The 19340-nt window shown below is 38.8% G+C and overlaps 1 protein-coding gene across 1 annotated transcript; it reads right to left on the bottom strand.

Annotated features, from left to right (window-relative positions):
- Positions 1 to 1253: 1253 nt before the first annotated feature.
- LOC118423601 (hemicentin-2-like) lies at positions 1254 to 18765 on the bottom strand. Its single transcript, XM_035831828.1, has 13 exons — positions 18595 to 18765; positions 10339 to 10513; positions 9191 to 9330; positions 7426 to 7737; positions 6891 to 7038; positions 5840 to 5955; positions 5186 to 5336; positions 4660 to 4760; positions 3808 to 4122; positions 3410 to 3532; positions 2834 to 2989; positions 1999 to 2135; positions 1254 to 1774 (listed from the first exon to the last, which is right to left on the bottom strand). The coding sequence occupies exons 1-13, from the start codon at positions 18647 to 18649 to the stop codon at positions 1634 to 1636; spliced, it is 2070 nt and encodes a 689-aa protein (XP_035687721.1). The 5' UTR covers positions 18650 to 18765; the 3' UTR covers positions 1254 to 1633.
- Between the last annotated feature and the right edge of the window lie 575 nt (positions 18766 to 19340).

Below are 19340 nucleotides of genomic sequence, written 5' to 3'. Positions count from 1 at the left end.
AAACAGAGTGGCGTGTGACTACGTATAGGGAAAAAAGAATGTATCGTCGGAAAATTTTATGTATCGACACAGCTACACAAAATAAGTACTGTCTTGATGAACACTAACTGATCCTGAAACTTAATTAATCTATTCATTAGAAAAAGAACATACCAGTTCGACTAAGAAGAATAAATACATTGCTGGAAGTACAAAACAATAATTGCTTTACAAAAAAATGAATGCAACATATTTCAAGATTTCTATTTGTACCTGTTAACAAAGCGTTTATTGTGTCTATTTAGAGGCTTCTTGAATATTATAATAATTTAGTTAATATTGTGGGAATTATTGATATTAAATGGATGTTAGTTTTTATTAAATGTTGGAAGATGCAAATTTGCAGCTGAGAAATCTCACATTTGCTCTCTAGTTTTTTCTTTCATAATTTAATTATACATTTTAACAATAATTTTTTTCAGAGTGGTAAAGAGGAAAATTTACCTGTTGATTTTCTTGTTAAAAAGATATAGAATTCACCAATCCCATACAGTAATGAATTGATAACTTTGTATGTGTGGTGAGGTTTTTTTCGCGCACACTAACTTCTTTTGCATGATATCAATTTGGATGCAAATACTGCATTTCTATCTATTCAAGTATTATATTAAGTGGCGTTATTAAAGTCATTGCACAACTTGAGTGTAGTGCCACTTTGTATCTATGCTGCTTGAAAATATATATAAATTCTAATTTACTATCCTCATATGCCGCCCAGAACATTACTGCCGAGGACTTGAAAGAATGGTAACGTATTAAGATGATTAACTTTAAGCCCAGCATTCGAAAATGAAGGCCATTTAGTAAAGCACAAGATAATGCGTTTTTAAGCTCTCCTTAAGTTAAAACTTGCATAGAAAGCCCCTGAACAGACTGTTAATGCGAATGCGTAAATAATGTGCTACAAACACACACGGAATATGGGTGCCAATGTCCACATGTACGCATCTGCAACTAAACAACTGCAACTAAATTCATGAATTTCATCTATCCTGAAAAATCAAAATGGCAAAGAGTGACACCAACTTAGTATACATAGTTTGATATATGAAAATTCTCCACATAGTGAAGATGTTCAACACAGCCGCAATGTAAATGTTGCGTAGTAATCATTTAACATACTGCTTGTCGCTTGTAGGAGAACATTTTCACAAACGTCCAACTGCAAGTAGCTATAAGGAATGCGACGCAAAAAGCAACAGTAAGACAATTAGACTATTCACTCCTTTAATTCCCATATTCATAAAATGCTAAAGCTGTATGAAGCAGGTTCTTTATCTCAAACACCCAGCACCGGTGCAGCAATTTGATTTTTCTCTAAGTATAGCTTGGAAATAATTTAGACTAATATATTTACAACATATACTCCGTTTTTAATAATCGAAGATGCTACTTGTATGTGTGTTGATATCAAGCGTAGTTCCAGAAGTCCCTTAATTTTGTTGGATCGCTTCAATCACATCTATTACCTTGCAGCAAGTTAAATCTAACACCGACCGACGAAGGCGAGTCACGAGGTAAAAAAATCAATCTGTACACGGTCGTATGCCTGCGGATAATTGTTTTACAACAGTCGCATGCTTGTTTCTGATCTTTAGAGGTGCTGACATTTGTTGTAGGGTCCGTCATACGCGTACGAATCATCCTTCGTATCACAGTATTCCGGCAAGTGTCTTTTTGTCGATACAACTCTCCAGGACTCTCCATTGTACGGTGATACTGATAGAACATGGTCCTGCGTACACAAAAACATTATCATTCTATTAGATACTCAATGGCATATCTATAGAGAATGTGAATTTTAAAAAGCAATGCTCATTGAGAATGCATTAGTATATGCAGATTACGCACATGTTGATGTCATAGAATGTAAAGGACACTACTAAAAGAGATGCGCGAGTTAGGTACATGTAAGACCGCTTTGACAGACATTTGTTTCAAAGATGTATGTAAACTTACAGGTTTTGCGATTGGCCTTTTCATTTTAGGTCTTCTTTGAGTGTCCATATGGATCTGTTTGCGATGTGTCTCCTCGTCTTTACAATGGCACCTTCTTCTGTCCACTGCGGCATAGGCAGGGGTCTGCATAACCGGGTCTGGATGGGGGAATGATTAACATATAAGGATTCTTGCGTCTGGCAGTTTATATACACGGACATACGCGCAGACAATAAAATTGAATTTTGGCTTCTTTTACGTTTACGAGAGTTAGAAAGCAATCACTGTGAAACAGTGGTTGTTAACCCAAGTCCTAAAGGTGCTAAAGGGGATGATCTACACAAACCTGGCCTAGTCTCGTGCTCTCTCGCGAGATCGAGACTAGGCCATTCTCCGTGACCAAGATGTGCTGTCAGACAGGTACGTACTCTACCTTTAAAACAGTCACTGTTGGAAAAAAAATCGACAGTAACTGGATACATACGTGACTGATGAACCTCTTTAACGATAAAGGTGTTAAGGTTAAATCCCTATCACATCCCGGTTTTGTTCCCTGTGTACATTTCATACGAATTTCCTCACTCGTCTCTAACGAAAAATAGCTAGGGACGTCCTTCAAATAGGACGTTAAATAGAGGCCCGAGTTTGTGCCATACCTTAATCACGCTAAAAGATCAGCCACACTGATGGAAAAGAGCAGGCAGATTTCTATCCAAGTGCAAGACGATCAAATAAATCTCTCTGATATACAACTTATACTGTTCAGTACAAACCTGTTGTGTTACACCATGAGGCGGTTTTCAGGGTAGCCAGTACAAGCAAACAAATCAACGCTTGCAAAATATTCAATACTTACTAGGGTAGTTAACTCCGATGGCATAAAGATCCTTTTCCCCTTTCGGAGGGGGGCGGGGTTTCATGGTGCCCCCGAAATCCTCCAACTCCATCATTGATGTCTCCTTGGGATGAGGGGGAGGAAGAGGCTTCGTGCCGTTGGATGTCGGCATATCTTCTGATATTTTGGAGAAAAAAAGATATGATAAGATGTTATATTGTTATTAGTCAGGGGGTTGACATCATCTTTATTAACATGTAAACGCAACACAATTAAAATCAACAGACAAGATGAGTTTAAAAGACGAAGAAACATATATTTAGAGAGAGAGAGAGAACCCCTACTGATACTATACCAAAGAATGTTAGCCCCTATTGTTATGTAACTAGGTTGTTAAGCTTTATCCTATACCTCTATTTTGTACTTTGTGTAATAGTTGGCATACATTGTATCATGTACAATTTTCGATCAATTAAGTTCTTCTTTTAAAGCCAATAAAATATTTTTTTTCACATACGATCTCGACATATGATCTTTGTTATAAATGATTTTAGATTTTACAGCACAGACATGCATGTGATACAAGCTGGTTCTCACGTGTGTTTGTCTTGCAGCATCGACAGTTCCTTGTCCTGGCTATACAGATCCCGGCCACAACAGTGAGGATAATGGAAACCACCAGAACACCGGTTACCATAGCGATGATGAATACAGGGGGGCCTGTATCATAAATGAAATATAAGTCATTTCGTTTTTCCTTCAAGTATACATAATTACATACAACAAAATTTACACGCTGTTAGATATTTGCTGGTTCGTAAGAAGAACAGTTACTATATATATTCTTACACTCAAATACGACCAGGAGGAAATTCAAAGCCTCCGGATGTCGGCATTAAGATACGTGTTTACGAGGCATGTGGCTAAAATACGAGTTGGCCTCAAGTCTTCAAAGGTTCGTCCATATTTCACAAGAGACAGATAAAGAAGAGTACCTTCTACTACAATGGTGAAATCTCTGCTATCTTCCCCGAACATGTTAGCGGCCTTGCAGCTGTACTCCCCGGCATTGCCGGTGCCCACGGAGTCAATCACGAGTATGCTGTCCGTGCCCATCGCGGTTGCACGTTGTCTGATGCTTACACCACTGACGCGATTCTTACGCAAGGCAGTCTGGCGACCACGGTCATTCCTCCAGAACCAGGAGATCGAGCTGATCGGTGGATCGGCGTTCACTTCACACAGCAGAGTTACCGAGGTTCCCTGGGATGTTCGTATTGTCTCCGGTTCACCACGGATGTCTGGTCTGCCTTTGGTGCACGGTGTAAAGAAGAGGGGAATACAAATGTTTCAGTACCATTGCAGAAATACAAGTCCTATTTGGCCATGTTTCATGAGCAAGAACATCTCGGTTGATTTTAGAAACAGTAAAACTTTACAGGCACCATCAGCGACACTAGGAATTGTTGATCAGTAGGTTCTAACCACAAATTTTGAATCCATACAACAATAGAAAGACAAACTAAGGATGATATGACAAAGCCGAAACAGGTCAATTAGCTCCTTTCCTTTTTATAACAGGAGCTAATGTTGCCAAGCGGGAATTAGAGGGCAGGGTCTCAGATACAGGCTGACACTTGACCCTTGACACTTGACACTTGCAATTTAGCGCTGCATACTGTAAGGCTCGCAATTCAGCCCCTGGCTGCGACGAGAGAGTAGTCGGCCAAACCAATAGATAATAATAATAGAAATATTAGCCAATATGTTATCATTAACACGCAACTAAACACAAACGATAAACTATAACAATTCTATTAAACAAATCCATGATGATTTCTACATACCGATTACGTTGATGACAGCCTGTCTACTAGCGGTCCTAAACCCCAGGCTCTCTGCCACGCATTCATAGTCCCCTTCCGTCTGGTAATCCGACTTGGAAAATCTTTTAGAAAAATTAGAAAAATTACTTGGAAACTGTGATAATCAATGGCTTCAAGTAGACAAAGGTAGCTAGGCATAGTCGAGATTTGATATTGATATACTTTCCCTTTTCGAATATATTTTTTGAAAATGGCAGTTTATTATTGCAAAAATCATTCTCAGCTTAAGGGTCGATTACATTAAAATTTATGATTTACGCGAATATTTCTTAATTAATTATCTTCATACTGTTATTTTGTAGTAAACATCATTTTAACATAACATGTTTTGCGGTCAACACAATTAGGTCAGATGTATCTATTACAATGAACATCATTGGGAAAGATTAATCTCTCTCACTCTAGCACACACATCTTACACACACACATCTCGAGTCGATATATAAATGTATTATTGCAATACTTAGACAAATGTAAGGTTTCGTACCTCAAAGGGTTGCTAAAGTACAGGTTGGTGTTCGTCCGTCGCCATCTTATTTTGGGTTTTGGATTTCCGTCCGCCTTACACTCTAGTGAGTAGTCTGTGTTGCCGAACAGCACATCTACCTTGTCAAACTGTGTCTGTATGGTCGGGGGATCTGAAACAAATATCATATCATAACTATTTCCATTAGAACAGAGCTCTCGCCGTGACCTAAAGTTGGGCTTAACAAACTATATGAAGGATAACTAATCTTTTAATACACAGTGAATTTTATAGTATTTTCTGTCACACTTTTACAGAGTAATTGCGAGGAGCTTTTGTCTTTTTATTGTTGTATGAATTTAAAGTTTGTGGTTAGAACCTGTATGAAATCGAAGGATACACATACGTTTCAGGTCGAAGTAAGAGAGTAGCATGATACCCGTCTAATGAAAATGTGCCTTAGTGTTTCATTCTAAATTTATGTATGTAAAAACTGACAATGCCTCATAGACACAAATAAGAGTAATGTTATATTTGTACCTATGCTGCATACAGAAATTTCTGAAATTTCTTAAAAGCTTTCATTAGAATCATGCAACAGAAAAAAGTGACATCTAGCATGTGAGGAATAAGACAGCTACTCTGATTTACGAATCATTTCGGTATCATACTTACACAAAACATCCAGCAATATTGTAGCGAAGGCATCTGGCTGTATCCCGTTGTCTGCCCGACACTGGTACCTCCCCGCGTGTTTTCTCGATAGTGAAGGCAGGATGAATGACCGCTGTCTGGAAATAAGGAAATGATACAACTTTAAATGCAATAATAAAGATCACAATGTAGCCTTAACTCAGGATGATTGGCGGAAGTGCCATTCATCTAAATAAATATGAATTGAAAAGAAAAGCACTATCAAACACGCAAGAAAACAAAAGATGTATTTTTCTTGCCACCATTTTAAGGTAAGGCATGATATTTCTGGATAGACGGTATAACTTTCGAAGGCCTGGATGGATTGTATTGATATTTGGTCTGTTGGCAGATCTTCATGAGGTATTGATATTATTGGATTTGGGATTCTTATTAGCAGCTTGTTTGTTTTGAAATGACAAACAGTAAAAAGTAATTTATAGGTCAGCTTCCCACATAATAAACGCTGATTTCTAAAAAGTGATGTACACCTTTTTTATTCAAAGAGTAAGTGTCTATGTGAGTTTTATACTTAATGTCTCGATGGCGCGGATTCAGATTGAATACAGATAAAATAATAGACTACCTTTAATACATGTCTGTACGTGTGGTTGACCGTAACAACGTTTTGCGGTAACATATAAAATAAAATAAAAACGATCGCGGAGAACTTAAATCAGGGCAATCGATGAAAAATTTACCTCTGTAAATCTCATACCTCTGCAATATGATTTGAATTCCTAATTTGCCGCGTTCTGATTAGACTGTTATGTAATAAAAACAGACTGTTCTTGAAGTCAAACTTCACTTGCTGCACCTCGGAGGATGACAAATAATGATGATGGTGATTAATATGTAATTGCACATCCTGCCAACCTGCGGAATCATCTTTGGACCAGCAATATGCTAAAGAAACATATACCATCCTTCTTATTCTGCCAGTTTCCGGTAACACCATTTCCGCCTCAAATCTTCTCACTCCACAATGTTCAAAAAACGATAGACGCGTCAACACTTTGATTTATTTCGTCACCTTTCCTCCCCATCTGTCGGCAGATGTCCGTCCAATTTCCTCCACATCATCGCTGCCTCCGGGTTGCTGTCTACAGAACAGCTCAGATTAGTGAACGTCCCCTCCTTCACTCTCACCACGGTCTTAACGGCCGAAACCATGGGTGGGTCTACATGAGAAAGACGCCTTGTAATCAGACATAGCAAAGTAAGTCGTAAAATGCCAAGAAACGTTTACCAATGCATACATCATATTTGTGAGTTAGGTCGTTAAACCCCTTTCCACTTGGACGGCGCTCTTGGGCGCTCTGTCTGCGTCCTATAGCTAGTTTTTGACGTTCAACGAATTCTATAGAAAAGAAACGAATCTTTTTACACTTTGTGTGTTTTGTTGTCTTCTCAGTCACACTTATAACGTTTGTATAATATATACCCAGTGTGAAAGCGAAGGTTACACATATCATATTTAGGTCGCAGGAAGAGCACAGCGCCATCGCCGTCTAGTGGGAAGGGGACTTAGGAGCAACATCGAATGCAGAATTGTTGAAATAGCTTACATTGGACATTTAGCACGGTGGATGCAATTCCCGGCTCCACTAATTCCGGATAACCTTGGTCGGCCTTGCAGGTAAGATTCATCCCGTTGTCCCACTTAGTCAGAACCGGGAGCATCAAAACACTCTGTCCGTCTAAGGTTTTTCTCCCATGGTTCCATCCGTGTACGGGTTGTCGGACAAGGTGAGTCCCGTTGTACCAGGTAAGTTTGGGGGCAGGCCGTCCGCCACTGGAGCGGCAGATGACCCGGAGTGCTTGGCCTACTGTTGGTGGGTCACTTTTTATGATCATCTCTGGTCGCTTGACTGGGGGTACTGAAAATAATGAAACAGAATTTTTTAAAAAATCTTACGCTAATTAGTAATGATGAAAAATATTAGAATTATTAGAAAAAATAATGAAAAAATATTGGAATTATTCAGCTATTCTTTCTAGAGATAATCCAACGAAAAATAACATCTCAATCGTTAGCTATATGCCACCTGATATGATACAATGAAAGACAATATCAGAATATTTAGTTATTGTTTGCAAGAAATATCATTGTTTTTATGTTGCTTGTATCTTTTGCTCAACTGATGTGTTATGACAAAATACCATATAAACTTATCTAGGATGCAAATAACCTAAGAGTAAAATGTTTGTGAGTGAGAAGTAAATAAAGATGTTGGATTAAACCCCTACCATGAAATCTGAGGAGATTATCATCTCATTGAAATGTTTGCTGTTAATATGAAGGGTTCATTCTTCATGTACCACATTAACCTTGCTTATAGCCATCAATAAAACTTACTATTATCCGCGAAAGTTGATTACAGCTGATATGATCTAGCTCTCATGGGGTCTTCTATTATCGTACATGTTAACTCGATAATCATCTTGGCATATTTGTCATTGATGTACTCAATGCACAATGTTCAATTTTAAAGGCATTTTCTCACAACTATGCAGAGAGGTATGCTTTACAAATGTGTCATGTTGTTGTAGTTCACCTTATAATGCGTAGTGGCACAAATTTTTCACCTGTTTTAATGTCAGGATATTTTGGACAGAAGGGGTTTGACAGCCCTTCCGTTTAATGTTTTTGGAGGAAGCACCTCATCGAACACATCGTTCCAATTCTGTGTTCCTTCAAAATAACGGTTCATCCCCAGGATAGGTACTTTTTCCCGATGTTTGAGTTTAAGTTTATTTAGATCCACAATGAGCCTCATAAGAAGCTATTCTTCCTGTGGTCTGCACATTCATATTTACACACCACAGTTAAAAACATACAGAGACATACAAAGCGACAGGAAATAGCAGAAGTAACATAATTCCTTATAGTCAAGAATTACAGTCCAATACTTTGCTAATGCTTGTGCTGTTCCACAACTGTGATATCTTGTACAGAAAGTGCCTTTTCTGAGAGTTTGATTTTGGTTTCTGTAGTCTGATCGTGTTCATTGAGCGTGTTCGGTAGTTGTGAATCTCAGACTGGAATGTGATATTGGCGTGCAGAGCTTTTGGTTGTTTGGTGAGCATTTTACGTTCGAAAGTGTCAAGACTTTTCTGTTGAACTCTGCTCCTTCAGCGAGTCAGCCTAAGGTCTCTAGCATAATGTTCACATGTGTATGTAATGTTAAACAGGGTCTCCCACTTACCAGCTAACAAGAATCACGCGTACGGGTTGAACCGATAGGATTCTACTTTTCAAGCAATGGGAACATCTACATTTACGTGGGAACATTAACGAAAGCTTTACGTGTATGGAATATTATTATTTACCGACGACCGTGAGCCTTGCGTCTGCAGCATTCTCGGCATAAAACGTGCTGCATCGATATATCCCATCATCCTCCTGTTGCACATTCCGGATCTCAAGGTTAAATTCACCAGCGTCAGCGTTGGAATCCACAACGGCATATCTGTGAATGTAATGAAATATGTAAAAGTTATCAAATGTTGATGCATATATAAATCAATGTATTTTCTTGGTGAGCCAGAACCAGGAATCCTGGACACAGGATTATTTCCTAAGAAGAGCAATATGCAATGTATGGTTAATGACCCGCCCTGTATGCAGTGCCATGATTCGTGGCTGATTTCTATAACCTTCGAATAAATGACTGAGCGTAGCTCTCGTTCCCAATGTTTGAACAATGGGGACGATTCCACTTATAACGGGGGTGGCGCACATTATATTTTTGTCCTTTGCTCAAAGTTTACTTGTATTGACGCGCTATCCTTTAAATTACGTATTTCTCACATGCTTATAGTTATGTCAAGACGGCTAGCGTTTTTATTCAACGAATAAACATGCTACAAATTTTAACTAAAAAATGGTATTGTCGAGTGCTCAATGATGGGACTATTTGGATAAACCAACATGAAAAGGGCATGGGTGGTCGAAAGCTTGTTTGTGAGTGCAATATTCATGCCTGAAAATAACGGTAAGGTCATTACAATATCACCTAGGGTCAAGGTCAACCTTCATACAAAATCATATTCGTCAATTCTTTATTCATAAAATAAATTTGTAAAGCATCGTTCGTTCATACCTAACCGACCACTGGAAAGAAAATAGATTGATACATGAAAACATGTTATGACTTGTAGGGCAAAATAGATTACCCTAAGTGATAATTTTAATAGACGATAATTGATGATGGTAATGCACCAAATTGATTTTGAACTTGTGATAATCTACTTATAAGTGATGCATAAGATGATTAGGAACTGTAGCCTTTAAAATGAATATTTCATACTAATCTACAATTTTCTTTTTAATATAAAAATACACAATGAAGATTTGTACTATAAGAAACAATGCAGCCATTAAGAATTATTTTCATGGTTACAATATACATTTATGTGGCAACTTCGGTCGTATCATGTAGGTTTTAATATATCTTTTAAGATGTTTATACGATTACCTTGTGTATCGTGAGTGTACGTTTCTAGCCGCAGATATATGCTGGAACTCCGGAGGTCCGAACCAATTGACCACGTCGTCCGTTCTCAGGTTGTAAAAGGAGCATCTCAGCGTGACAGTCTGCCCAAGCAGCGCTGCCGTGGGTTGAGGTCTCGTTCTATAGATGGCCGCATCAACTGTAGGAATTTCAAACGAAGGGCAGTGTGGTGAGTGGAGATAAGGAGACCCCATTGTGCTTCACAGACGCGCTTTTGAAGGCTGTATCGAGAGTGGTTGGCATGTCTGACCGGGTGATTTCTTAAACCTGTGACTGGAATATTGTTTAATAAGTCTGCATATCTTGATTTTGTCCAGAACGCTATCCGACTAAGTGTAGTTATTACAAACTTAATATCTAGAATAATGCTCACTATTAACAACTCCAACATTTTCGAAAATCACAAAAGTACGATAACAATATAAGACGGGGGCTACCATAGGCTTTCTTAAACTTACGATCCACCGCTCACTAAGTCAAGACTTGCACAATATGACATCACAAAAGTAGTGGATAACTTAGTCCTTAAAAAGACTTGAGTTGACTAATTAAAATCTGGATTTATGGTTAGAATCTGGATTTATGGTTATATTCTGATAAATGAAAGCAGTGTGATACAACCAGACAAATGGACATGGCGTCAAAATTGATAACCCCTTATCCGTAAGGCACCATGTCTACAACAGCTTAACAGATCATCGCCTACCATATGCAGTCTCTATTATTGATTTTTCTTCCCCCAACAATATAATAAAATCACGTTAGCACCCTTTTCAGCCGCACAATGGTACGTCTGGGGACAAAGGCCTTTATTGGAGTCAATAACAGAAGGGTTTATCGGAGTTTTCCTTCCTACCCCAGGGGTGAGGATAAAGTGGTCGATTTCATCTCTGATTAAGATCTGCCAAGCTCAATCACTTGATCGCATCTCCTCAATAACAACAAAGTCAGGTGATACATTAGGATTATCCAGGTCGTTAGTTCTATACAGGCTTAGTTAAATGATATAAAACCGCCTCAAAAGTTACCAGCCAAATTTAACCGGTTACTACAGGTTCATACAGATGACTTTGGTGAAATAAAGACTTATGATGATTGCATTATGTAATTTATGAGTTAGGGTACTGACTGACTGACAGAAACGATTATGAGCTAGGGTATTTGATGGTTAAAGGTTTCTGCGTCTGAGATAAAAAAAAAAGAAAGATAGAATCTCTAAGTCTCGTTCATATGGGCAGAGGTTTAAGCCCGCTCTACAAAGAGAATGGCGAACAAGCTGCGACGACCCAACAGAGTGGATTTCATAGATAACAACGAATCTTTTTCGGCATTTTGTGCTTTATCGTCTTTTAGATATTTTCGCTTTTCGTAGCATTCTTATTATGAAAACATAAGTTTCATGATCGCTGTCTAGAACAGTGGGCCTCACTACATATGCATACAGACCACTTGTAGAACCCAATATTTCGGACAATGTTGTCATGAGCAAGAGTTTTGATATCTAAAAGCATCAATTTACAAAAATCAACAATCTCTAGTCTTATTTTCTATACGTCCAAGTACAGGGAGTTGTAAATGGGTGACTTTTCACGTTAGAACAGCTGCATATTTTAAAGGCCGATCGTTAAGGGCATCAGCGGGTAAGAAAAGACTATTGTGTGATAGGCGGTTTTCTCATTAAGCAGTCAGATCATGTAGATACGGACGTCTCTGCTCATTTGTCAGTTAAGGTTAAGGCTATCATTTACAATCTATGTCTAAAGTGTAAAGGAAACGAACTCCAATTAAACTGATAATGTTTGCCGCTGGCCTTGTACAGTGACTTTCCATTATCGAAGATCGAGCTAAGTCGTTTCGGTGGGGAATGGTAGGATGCATGGCCGAAAATGCAAAGGTCAGTGGTTTGAATCTCCTCACAAGCCGCTAAGACGTGGCTTTCTCGAGAAAGATAATGGATATGAATTTTCGCACTTCACTTCAAATGATTACTTCGGGTGAGGAGATCACTAGGATTAAATGGAGGTTCCTTGCTCGAAAAGAGACTTTAGAAACTGTATTTTACCGTCCCTAACATTACTACACACAGTGGCCAGATAGCCTTGCACATATATTGCCAGTCATTGAATTAATACCAGTTTCACAATCGTTAAGCGTGAGTCTGATTTGAAAGTAAATTATGATTTAAAAATCTAATTTCACTAGGTCTTCCTTAGTCAATCTATATTGATTAAGCGAAATGGAATTTCATTAAAAATGCGTTACTAGACTATGCATCAACAATTGCCAAATCTTCTTTTGTAAATAGCCCATTTCTATGCTGGTCACCTTTACTCCACACATTATGTTTTGAAGATATTTACTGTTATTGAGTTTCATTCCTTGCCTAAGAAGTGGAATTGTACCCTACTGGCGCCAAACCCCCAACTGTGACATTGTTCAGCGTCCCTAAAGGCCTTTGTGGTCAATAACTCGCACTACTTCATAATACCATGACCTGGAGTACCATGCGATAAATGGATAGCTCCGGGAATCAAGGTCACCAACAAAAATCGTTAGTATGATGCGTTATTCCTATGTACCTCATCATTATTGACTAGTGAGCCCTTTTGCATTAAGGTATTCCTTCATGTGGATAAATCACAGCACGTTAATTTTCACCACACTGTTTGTGATGTTGACAGCAAATCTGTCATATTTTCCAAAGAGCTAGTAATGCAGTTGCGATGGTCGTTATTGTAAAATGTAAAAACCTTACCACAGTTGTGTGCAAGAATCCACTTTAAATGACAATGGCAATGGTAAAAAAGCTATGTTCATACAAAAAAATTATTTTACAAAAAATATGATAACAAAACAACATCGCATAATTTGCGCTTTCAAAGCTAGTACATTTTGCTCTAGTCTTTATATAAAACAGTACAAACGCTATTTGTAGATGTTAGTATGAAGATGTGTATACACTTTGTCATGTTTCAAAAACGTAGGCTTTAATGAACATTTTATTCAAACTACAGTTGGTCGATCGGACAATGCAATTGTAAGTAATTCTGATGAAAGGGTTTTTTTTCTGCTAACAAACTACACCCGTTAAGGCCTACATATGACGCTATATACACCAGGGTCAGAAGGATGTGTTACTAATTTCAATGAAGCAAATAGTTTATTTTGGAGCGTTAAAGTTATGGAACGAATGGTAAATAGGCACGAATGGTCTACTTGCAGTTCCAACTAGGCAAGCTGTTAAATTGAGGCCCTAGTAAGGGCCAATAGCCATTATGTAACGGATGCAAGGATTGGCTAAAAATACCCTCATGAAAATATTTTCAGTTCGCGGCCGAAGCTGATGTGATGTCGCAGATATTTTTTTTCCACTTGAAATATCTTTTGAAAGATCTCGATAAGGCTGGATCGTAGACAACAGTTTATTATGTACGACTGTTACTTTAGTCCATATTCCTAATGTATTTGGAATCTGTTGCACGCAGCCTTTTTCCCTAATCGTAAATCAAGGCCACTGGCTGCTTAGGAAGAACCCCCCAAGACTCGGTACTAACAAGATCCGAATTGAGCTATCTCTCTCCTCCATCATTCTTCAAATGGATGGCGATCGCTTTGAAGAACTGCGCTACGTGACTTGTGAGCGAAATTTGAGAGCAGTAAAGCGAAACGTTTTACCATCAGGTAGATGAAACATCTTATGCTTTGGGTTAACTGGTCGACCCTAGCAAGACATTCCAACCCTAGCTATTTTGGTCGAACGCTAGCACTGGCAACGGAGACAAAATTTTTATTTTCTGATCGAGGTGATTTTACAGAAACGTTTACTGAATGTTCTCCTTATTCATGTTGAAATACAAGATTATGCGCATGAAACTATACATCTGTATGATTAGAATAATATGTACAAGATGTCAATGTCCTGGTGCATTGCATTCATAAGTTATTAAACAGTATACATTCCTTTGATCACCTCAGCCGATATCTAACATTCAGGAAAAGAGAATTCCTACCGACCCCAAATTTTTCAGGCCCGTAATCGTTAACACAACATTTTCCCTAAGCCTCACGTTACCCATACTACAGACATGCATACATGCATACTTTCTTACAAGTCCAGTGTAATAGCTGAAATGTTTTTTTTTTTTTTTAATTTGCCTGAAAGCATCAAAATTGTCTGAAAGCACCAGAATGTATTGATATGGAGGTCTCAAAATTTTCAAAACCATAATGTATTTACGGGGTCACATGCCCTAATGATTAGTCAAAGTGACCTTAAATCGGGCAAGTGGATGCCTGTTTAAAAAGATGCACGCAGAATTTTGTTCACACATTTATAATGTGAGATTGTACATGTAGTTTACGCTGTACCAACAATCCCTGTCAATGTATATGTATGTTATGTATAACGCCAATAATCTAGTAGATATATCCCGGATTAAAAATGTTTTAACTGTATCGGTATCTGTCTCTATGTAACCGGTGTAACTGCTCTTCAGCGTAACACACCAGCTTGTCTTTCCGTACCTGAATACTATTACCAACCGTTAGAACAACACATAAAATTCTACATATTAAGCTTCTGTATCTGAGTATATATAGCCGGTAAAACCACCATTTAGCCAAACACACCAGCCGTTACATGCACGCGGGACGGCAGCAGCTGGTATATTACACCAAACGACCTGTCATATATAGCTAGCCTCTGTACATCTAGCAATAAGCATTCTTTTGAGGATACCCTCACAATATACTTGATAGCAACGAGGTCCACCGCACGATAGTTCTGGTGAAACCAATCTCAATTCTGGGTTGATAACTCAAAGGTTGGTACTCAAAGGCGTTGTCATGACTGTTTCTGGTTTCTTTGAATCATAGAAGTCCGTACGTCAACTAATACGTCATACTGCTCTCCAATAACGCTCAAAGGATTATACATGCTTCGTTGGCGGAAATAGAATTCTGTTGCTGGAGTTTTTGAACACGACTGTTGCTGGGTTTGTTGAACACGACTGTTGCTGGGACTGTAGAACACGACTGTTGCTGGGGTAGTAGAACACGACTGTTGCTGGGATCGATTGTAGAACACGACTGTTGCTGGGATTGTAGAACACGACTGTTGCTGGGATTTTTGAACACGACTGTTACTGGGATTGTGGAACACGACTGTTGCTGGGGTAGTAGAACACGACTGTTGCTGAGATTGTAGAACACGACTGTTGCTGGGATTGTAATTTCAGTAACATTGAGAACACTACCATCCAATTTTGACTGATAGGACATCCCGTCCACGTGTCATGCATGCAGCTTCATCGATTAAAACAAAACAATGTATAACATATAACGCTCGATCACCTTTATCCGCATGGTAACCCATATACTTTGTTTTTTAACACAGTGTATTTGGGGATATCGAGTCAACGACGGTGGTTTCAAACTGCAAAATTTTAATGATACAAATTGTGTAATGCAATTTGTTGCCATAGTCTATCGACTTGATATCCTTAAATAATATGTTTTCAAAAACGATAAATACAGGTTAACGCGCGAATAATGGTGAAGTGGCGTTACGTCATAGTAACAGAATTCTTTGGTACATACTAGTCAGCATATAAGATGAAATTTTCAGGTTTTTCACCAGCTCTAATTTCGTTGTCCTTTACAAGTAGGCTTTAGACTTGAAAAATACGATATAGTATTGTTTTCGGTGCAAGAGAAGGTAGTCCGCATTTTGAAGCAGTAGGAGCAGTTGGACGCTATTTACTGTGTCTAGGGTTTCCTTCTCAGTCCAAAGCCTACTATTAGTATTGGTATTTATACGTCCTAGTGGGGTGAGATAAGTCAACCAACGACCTTTCCAAAGAGACCACCACCGATGGTATGTGAGTGGATTCGAACCCGGCATCTCTGCGTTCTGCGTTCAACCTAACCGTTACGCTAACCCGACGTCATATGGAGTTGTTGCTTTCTTCCTATCTGTCTAGAGAGGCTGATATAGAATATTGTAAACAATAATTTTGTTACCTTTGGTAACTGACATTGAAATAAAATCCCACTTACCACGTTTTGTTGCTTGCGAGCGAAGGACCATTTAGAAAAGAAAGTGAAAAAAACTTCATTGTCTTCAGATATTGCTGCACAGACAGACAATAATTGTGCAGGCCTGGTCTAATAACAGACGCAGTGGAGATGATTATGGGTTCGTGCCAGCTGCATAGCTACAACTAGCAATTATCCGACTGTCAAATACTGTCTTTAACTGTTAAACCGCGTCTCATAAATTGAACAAAACTATTATCTAATAGCTACACGTTGATGAAAAATCTAACAAAGGCGCTCTATGTGACATTTGAGATCCTAATCAAATATGGTGTCGATAACGAAACGAATTGCCTATACAGCAAAGCTTAAACATATTTGCATAGTTATGTCGTATTCCAAGTGTTCTGAACTATGCTAAAACAATCACAAAGGAGCTCTGAATAAGAAAAAAACATATCACACTAGCCCCATGTTTGTTAACAACAACATACTGGCCATAGGTTGGTCCCCTATAGTGGGGTCATCCGTAACGCACACGTAAGGCTGGGTGGATAGGAGCACAAACAAATCTTCTTTTTTGGAAACAGTCATATATTATAAATATGGATAGAATACAGTAGTGTCAGCAAGCTGAGGCCATATTTGTAAACTACAAGAACTCTCATAAAATGAGTTTTAAAGAATCTATGCTGAAAGTGTCTCACTTGTAGCTATGACAGAAATAAAATGAATAAGTAAAATAGATAATATGCTAATAAAAAGTACTCAAGCCAATGGCTAGCCATGTGTTGCAAGATAACATAACACGCATATGCTAGCACATATGCCGCTTTGCACCGATCAGTTTTGATTTGGCTATGTTGTAATTTTCTATGTAAAATACTGCATACATCCTACGACATATTCATGTGTAACGTAGTGTCATTTCATACGAACGTTGGTCGGAATAGCGAAAAAAAAATTATTCAAAACTATTTCAACAGAAAGTGCGCTTAAATATTTTAGCTTTCAACAAAACTGTAAGTTATCGTTACCCGACTTTACAAAAGAAAATTACAATGCAGAAGCCTATAATCTTTTAGCTTTCCGTGCGAACATCAGAGGTGGAGGAATATAAACATGCCGACCAAGCCCACGCACAAGCTACAATTACCATTGGGTTTAAAACACAGTGATTCCACGAAATACCCTACCCTTGGTTTTCTCTGAATGCATGAATAAGGTCACGTCCAAGAGAATACATCGCCCGGCAGGGGATAATGAACTCCCCCATTTCCTTAGAGACACGTGTAAAGAATATATGAACCCATGCGGTTTTGTTATATGGGAAGATGTGTCATTAATTGATTTAGCCGGCAATCCGACCTTTCAAGGGTCATAAATAGACCTAGATGCCGGCAAACTTGCAATCTACAACGCCGGAGGAATGTATCCATCAAAAGCATCAGCGAGTTACCAAATGTTATCACCTCATCAGACGTCTGCGAGACCGACAAATTGTCCGTAAGGGAAATCAAGCAATAATTTTCCGATCCAAATGGTGATGAAATATCAGAGGGAGTCAGGCGCCGGCCTGATACATCGGTAACGTGGTGTTCACGAGCGGACAGGCTGTACGGGTAAGCCTCTGGAACTAAGCGGAACGTGTACAATTTATCCGTCGGTATCAAGGATGGAAGTAATAAAAGGACAGGTGGGGTTGTCTGGTAATACCCGAGACTAAAATGCAGCTAGCACGTACTTCATCCATCAGCAGTATCAGTCCGTTACGGTAAAAAGGATGGCTGTCAATATGCAATGGTTACAAAGACAAGTCTTTACATGTTACGCTACGTCTCCACATTTGAAGATGCTCTATGGTTGAAATTCTTTAGTTTGTCAGGGAATTCCAAAATATAAAGGCCAAGGGCACACAGAAACTCTCCAAGCAGCTATAGCTTGCAGTTTGCCACATTACACCATGTGAACAAAATAACGATTGCCACAGAGAAATAAGCGCACCATAAGAACCTCAGAATGCGAATTCGTCAAATTCTAAACCGTCTAAAGAGCCTTGGTCCAATCTTTTCGAAAACTGTTTATGAGAATGATAAACCGGGGTAGAAAATATAGCGCAACTGTTACAAAAACATGACATATTCAACCTCAACATCCTTGAGCATAAAGTACACAGGTACTCACCGTCATGGGTTGACAGCCTTAGTTGGACAAATAGCAACATCAGAAGCACAGCCATTTCTGAAGTCCTCGCTATGTACGTAAAACTACCTCTTCAAACCGCCATCTATGAGAAGGACTTCTTCAACTACCGGCACTGCGACAGCGCCGTGAAATTTAAAGACCAAATGTTCGCATTCTGTGCACTTGCGCACACGTTACTGCGCAGCTGAGTCGATTCCCACGCCTCTAACGCGTATGAAATCGGACAGATTGCAACAGAGGTGGCAGACCTTGATCGCTGAAAGTCACGGATCATCACTGCGTGACTTCCGGTAGTCCACTAATGGCAAACAAGGTGACTGTTACACGAGGAAGGTAATATGCTTTACAGAATTGGAAATGTATTATTCCTCCTTAATCTAATTTTCAAAGCGTGAAGGAGCAAACGTGGAAAATATGTATGCAGCAGCCAAGGCCTTTTCATCCTTCAAATGTTGAGGTTGATTGCGGGTCAGGGCGTGCTTTAGACCGTTTGACTGTACCAAACCTTATGCAGAAAGAACGTGGGCGTAATAACATGTAAGACTGGGAAAAGAATTAAGAAACAGCATGATGTTTTGCAAATGAACATGTTTTGCAGAATTAAAAAAAAATATATATTTTTGCGTAACCTAGTTTTTTTATCAAACTGACGTTTCAGATACTGTCACCTTCCTTCCAATTCAGATTGGTTCACAATGTACTGCAGTGTAGGTGTCGCTGCTAAC

The sequence above is a fragment of the Branchiostoma floridae genome, chromosome 9 (assembly GCF_000003815.2).
Source record: "Branchiostoma floridae strain S238N-H82 chromosome 9, Bfl_VNyyK, whole genome shotgun sequence".
Classification (NCBI taxonomy): Eukaryota; Metazoa; Chordata; class Leptocardii; order Amphioxiformes; family Branchiostomatidae; genus Branchiostoma; species Branchiostoma floridae.
This window is presented reverse-complemented; position numbering and strand designations above follow the sequence as displayed.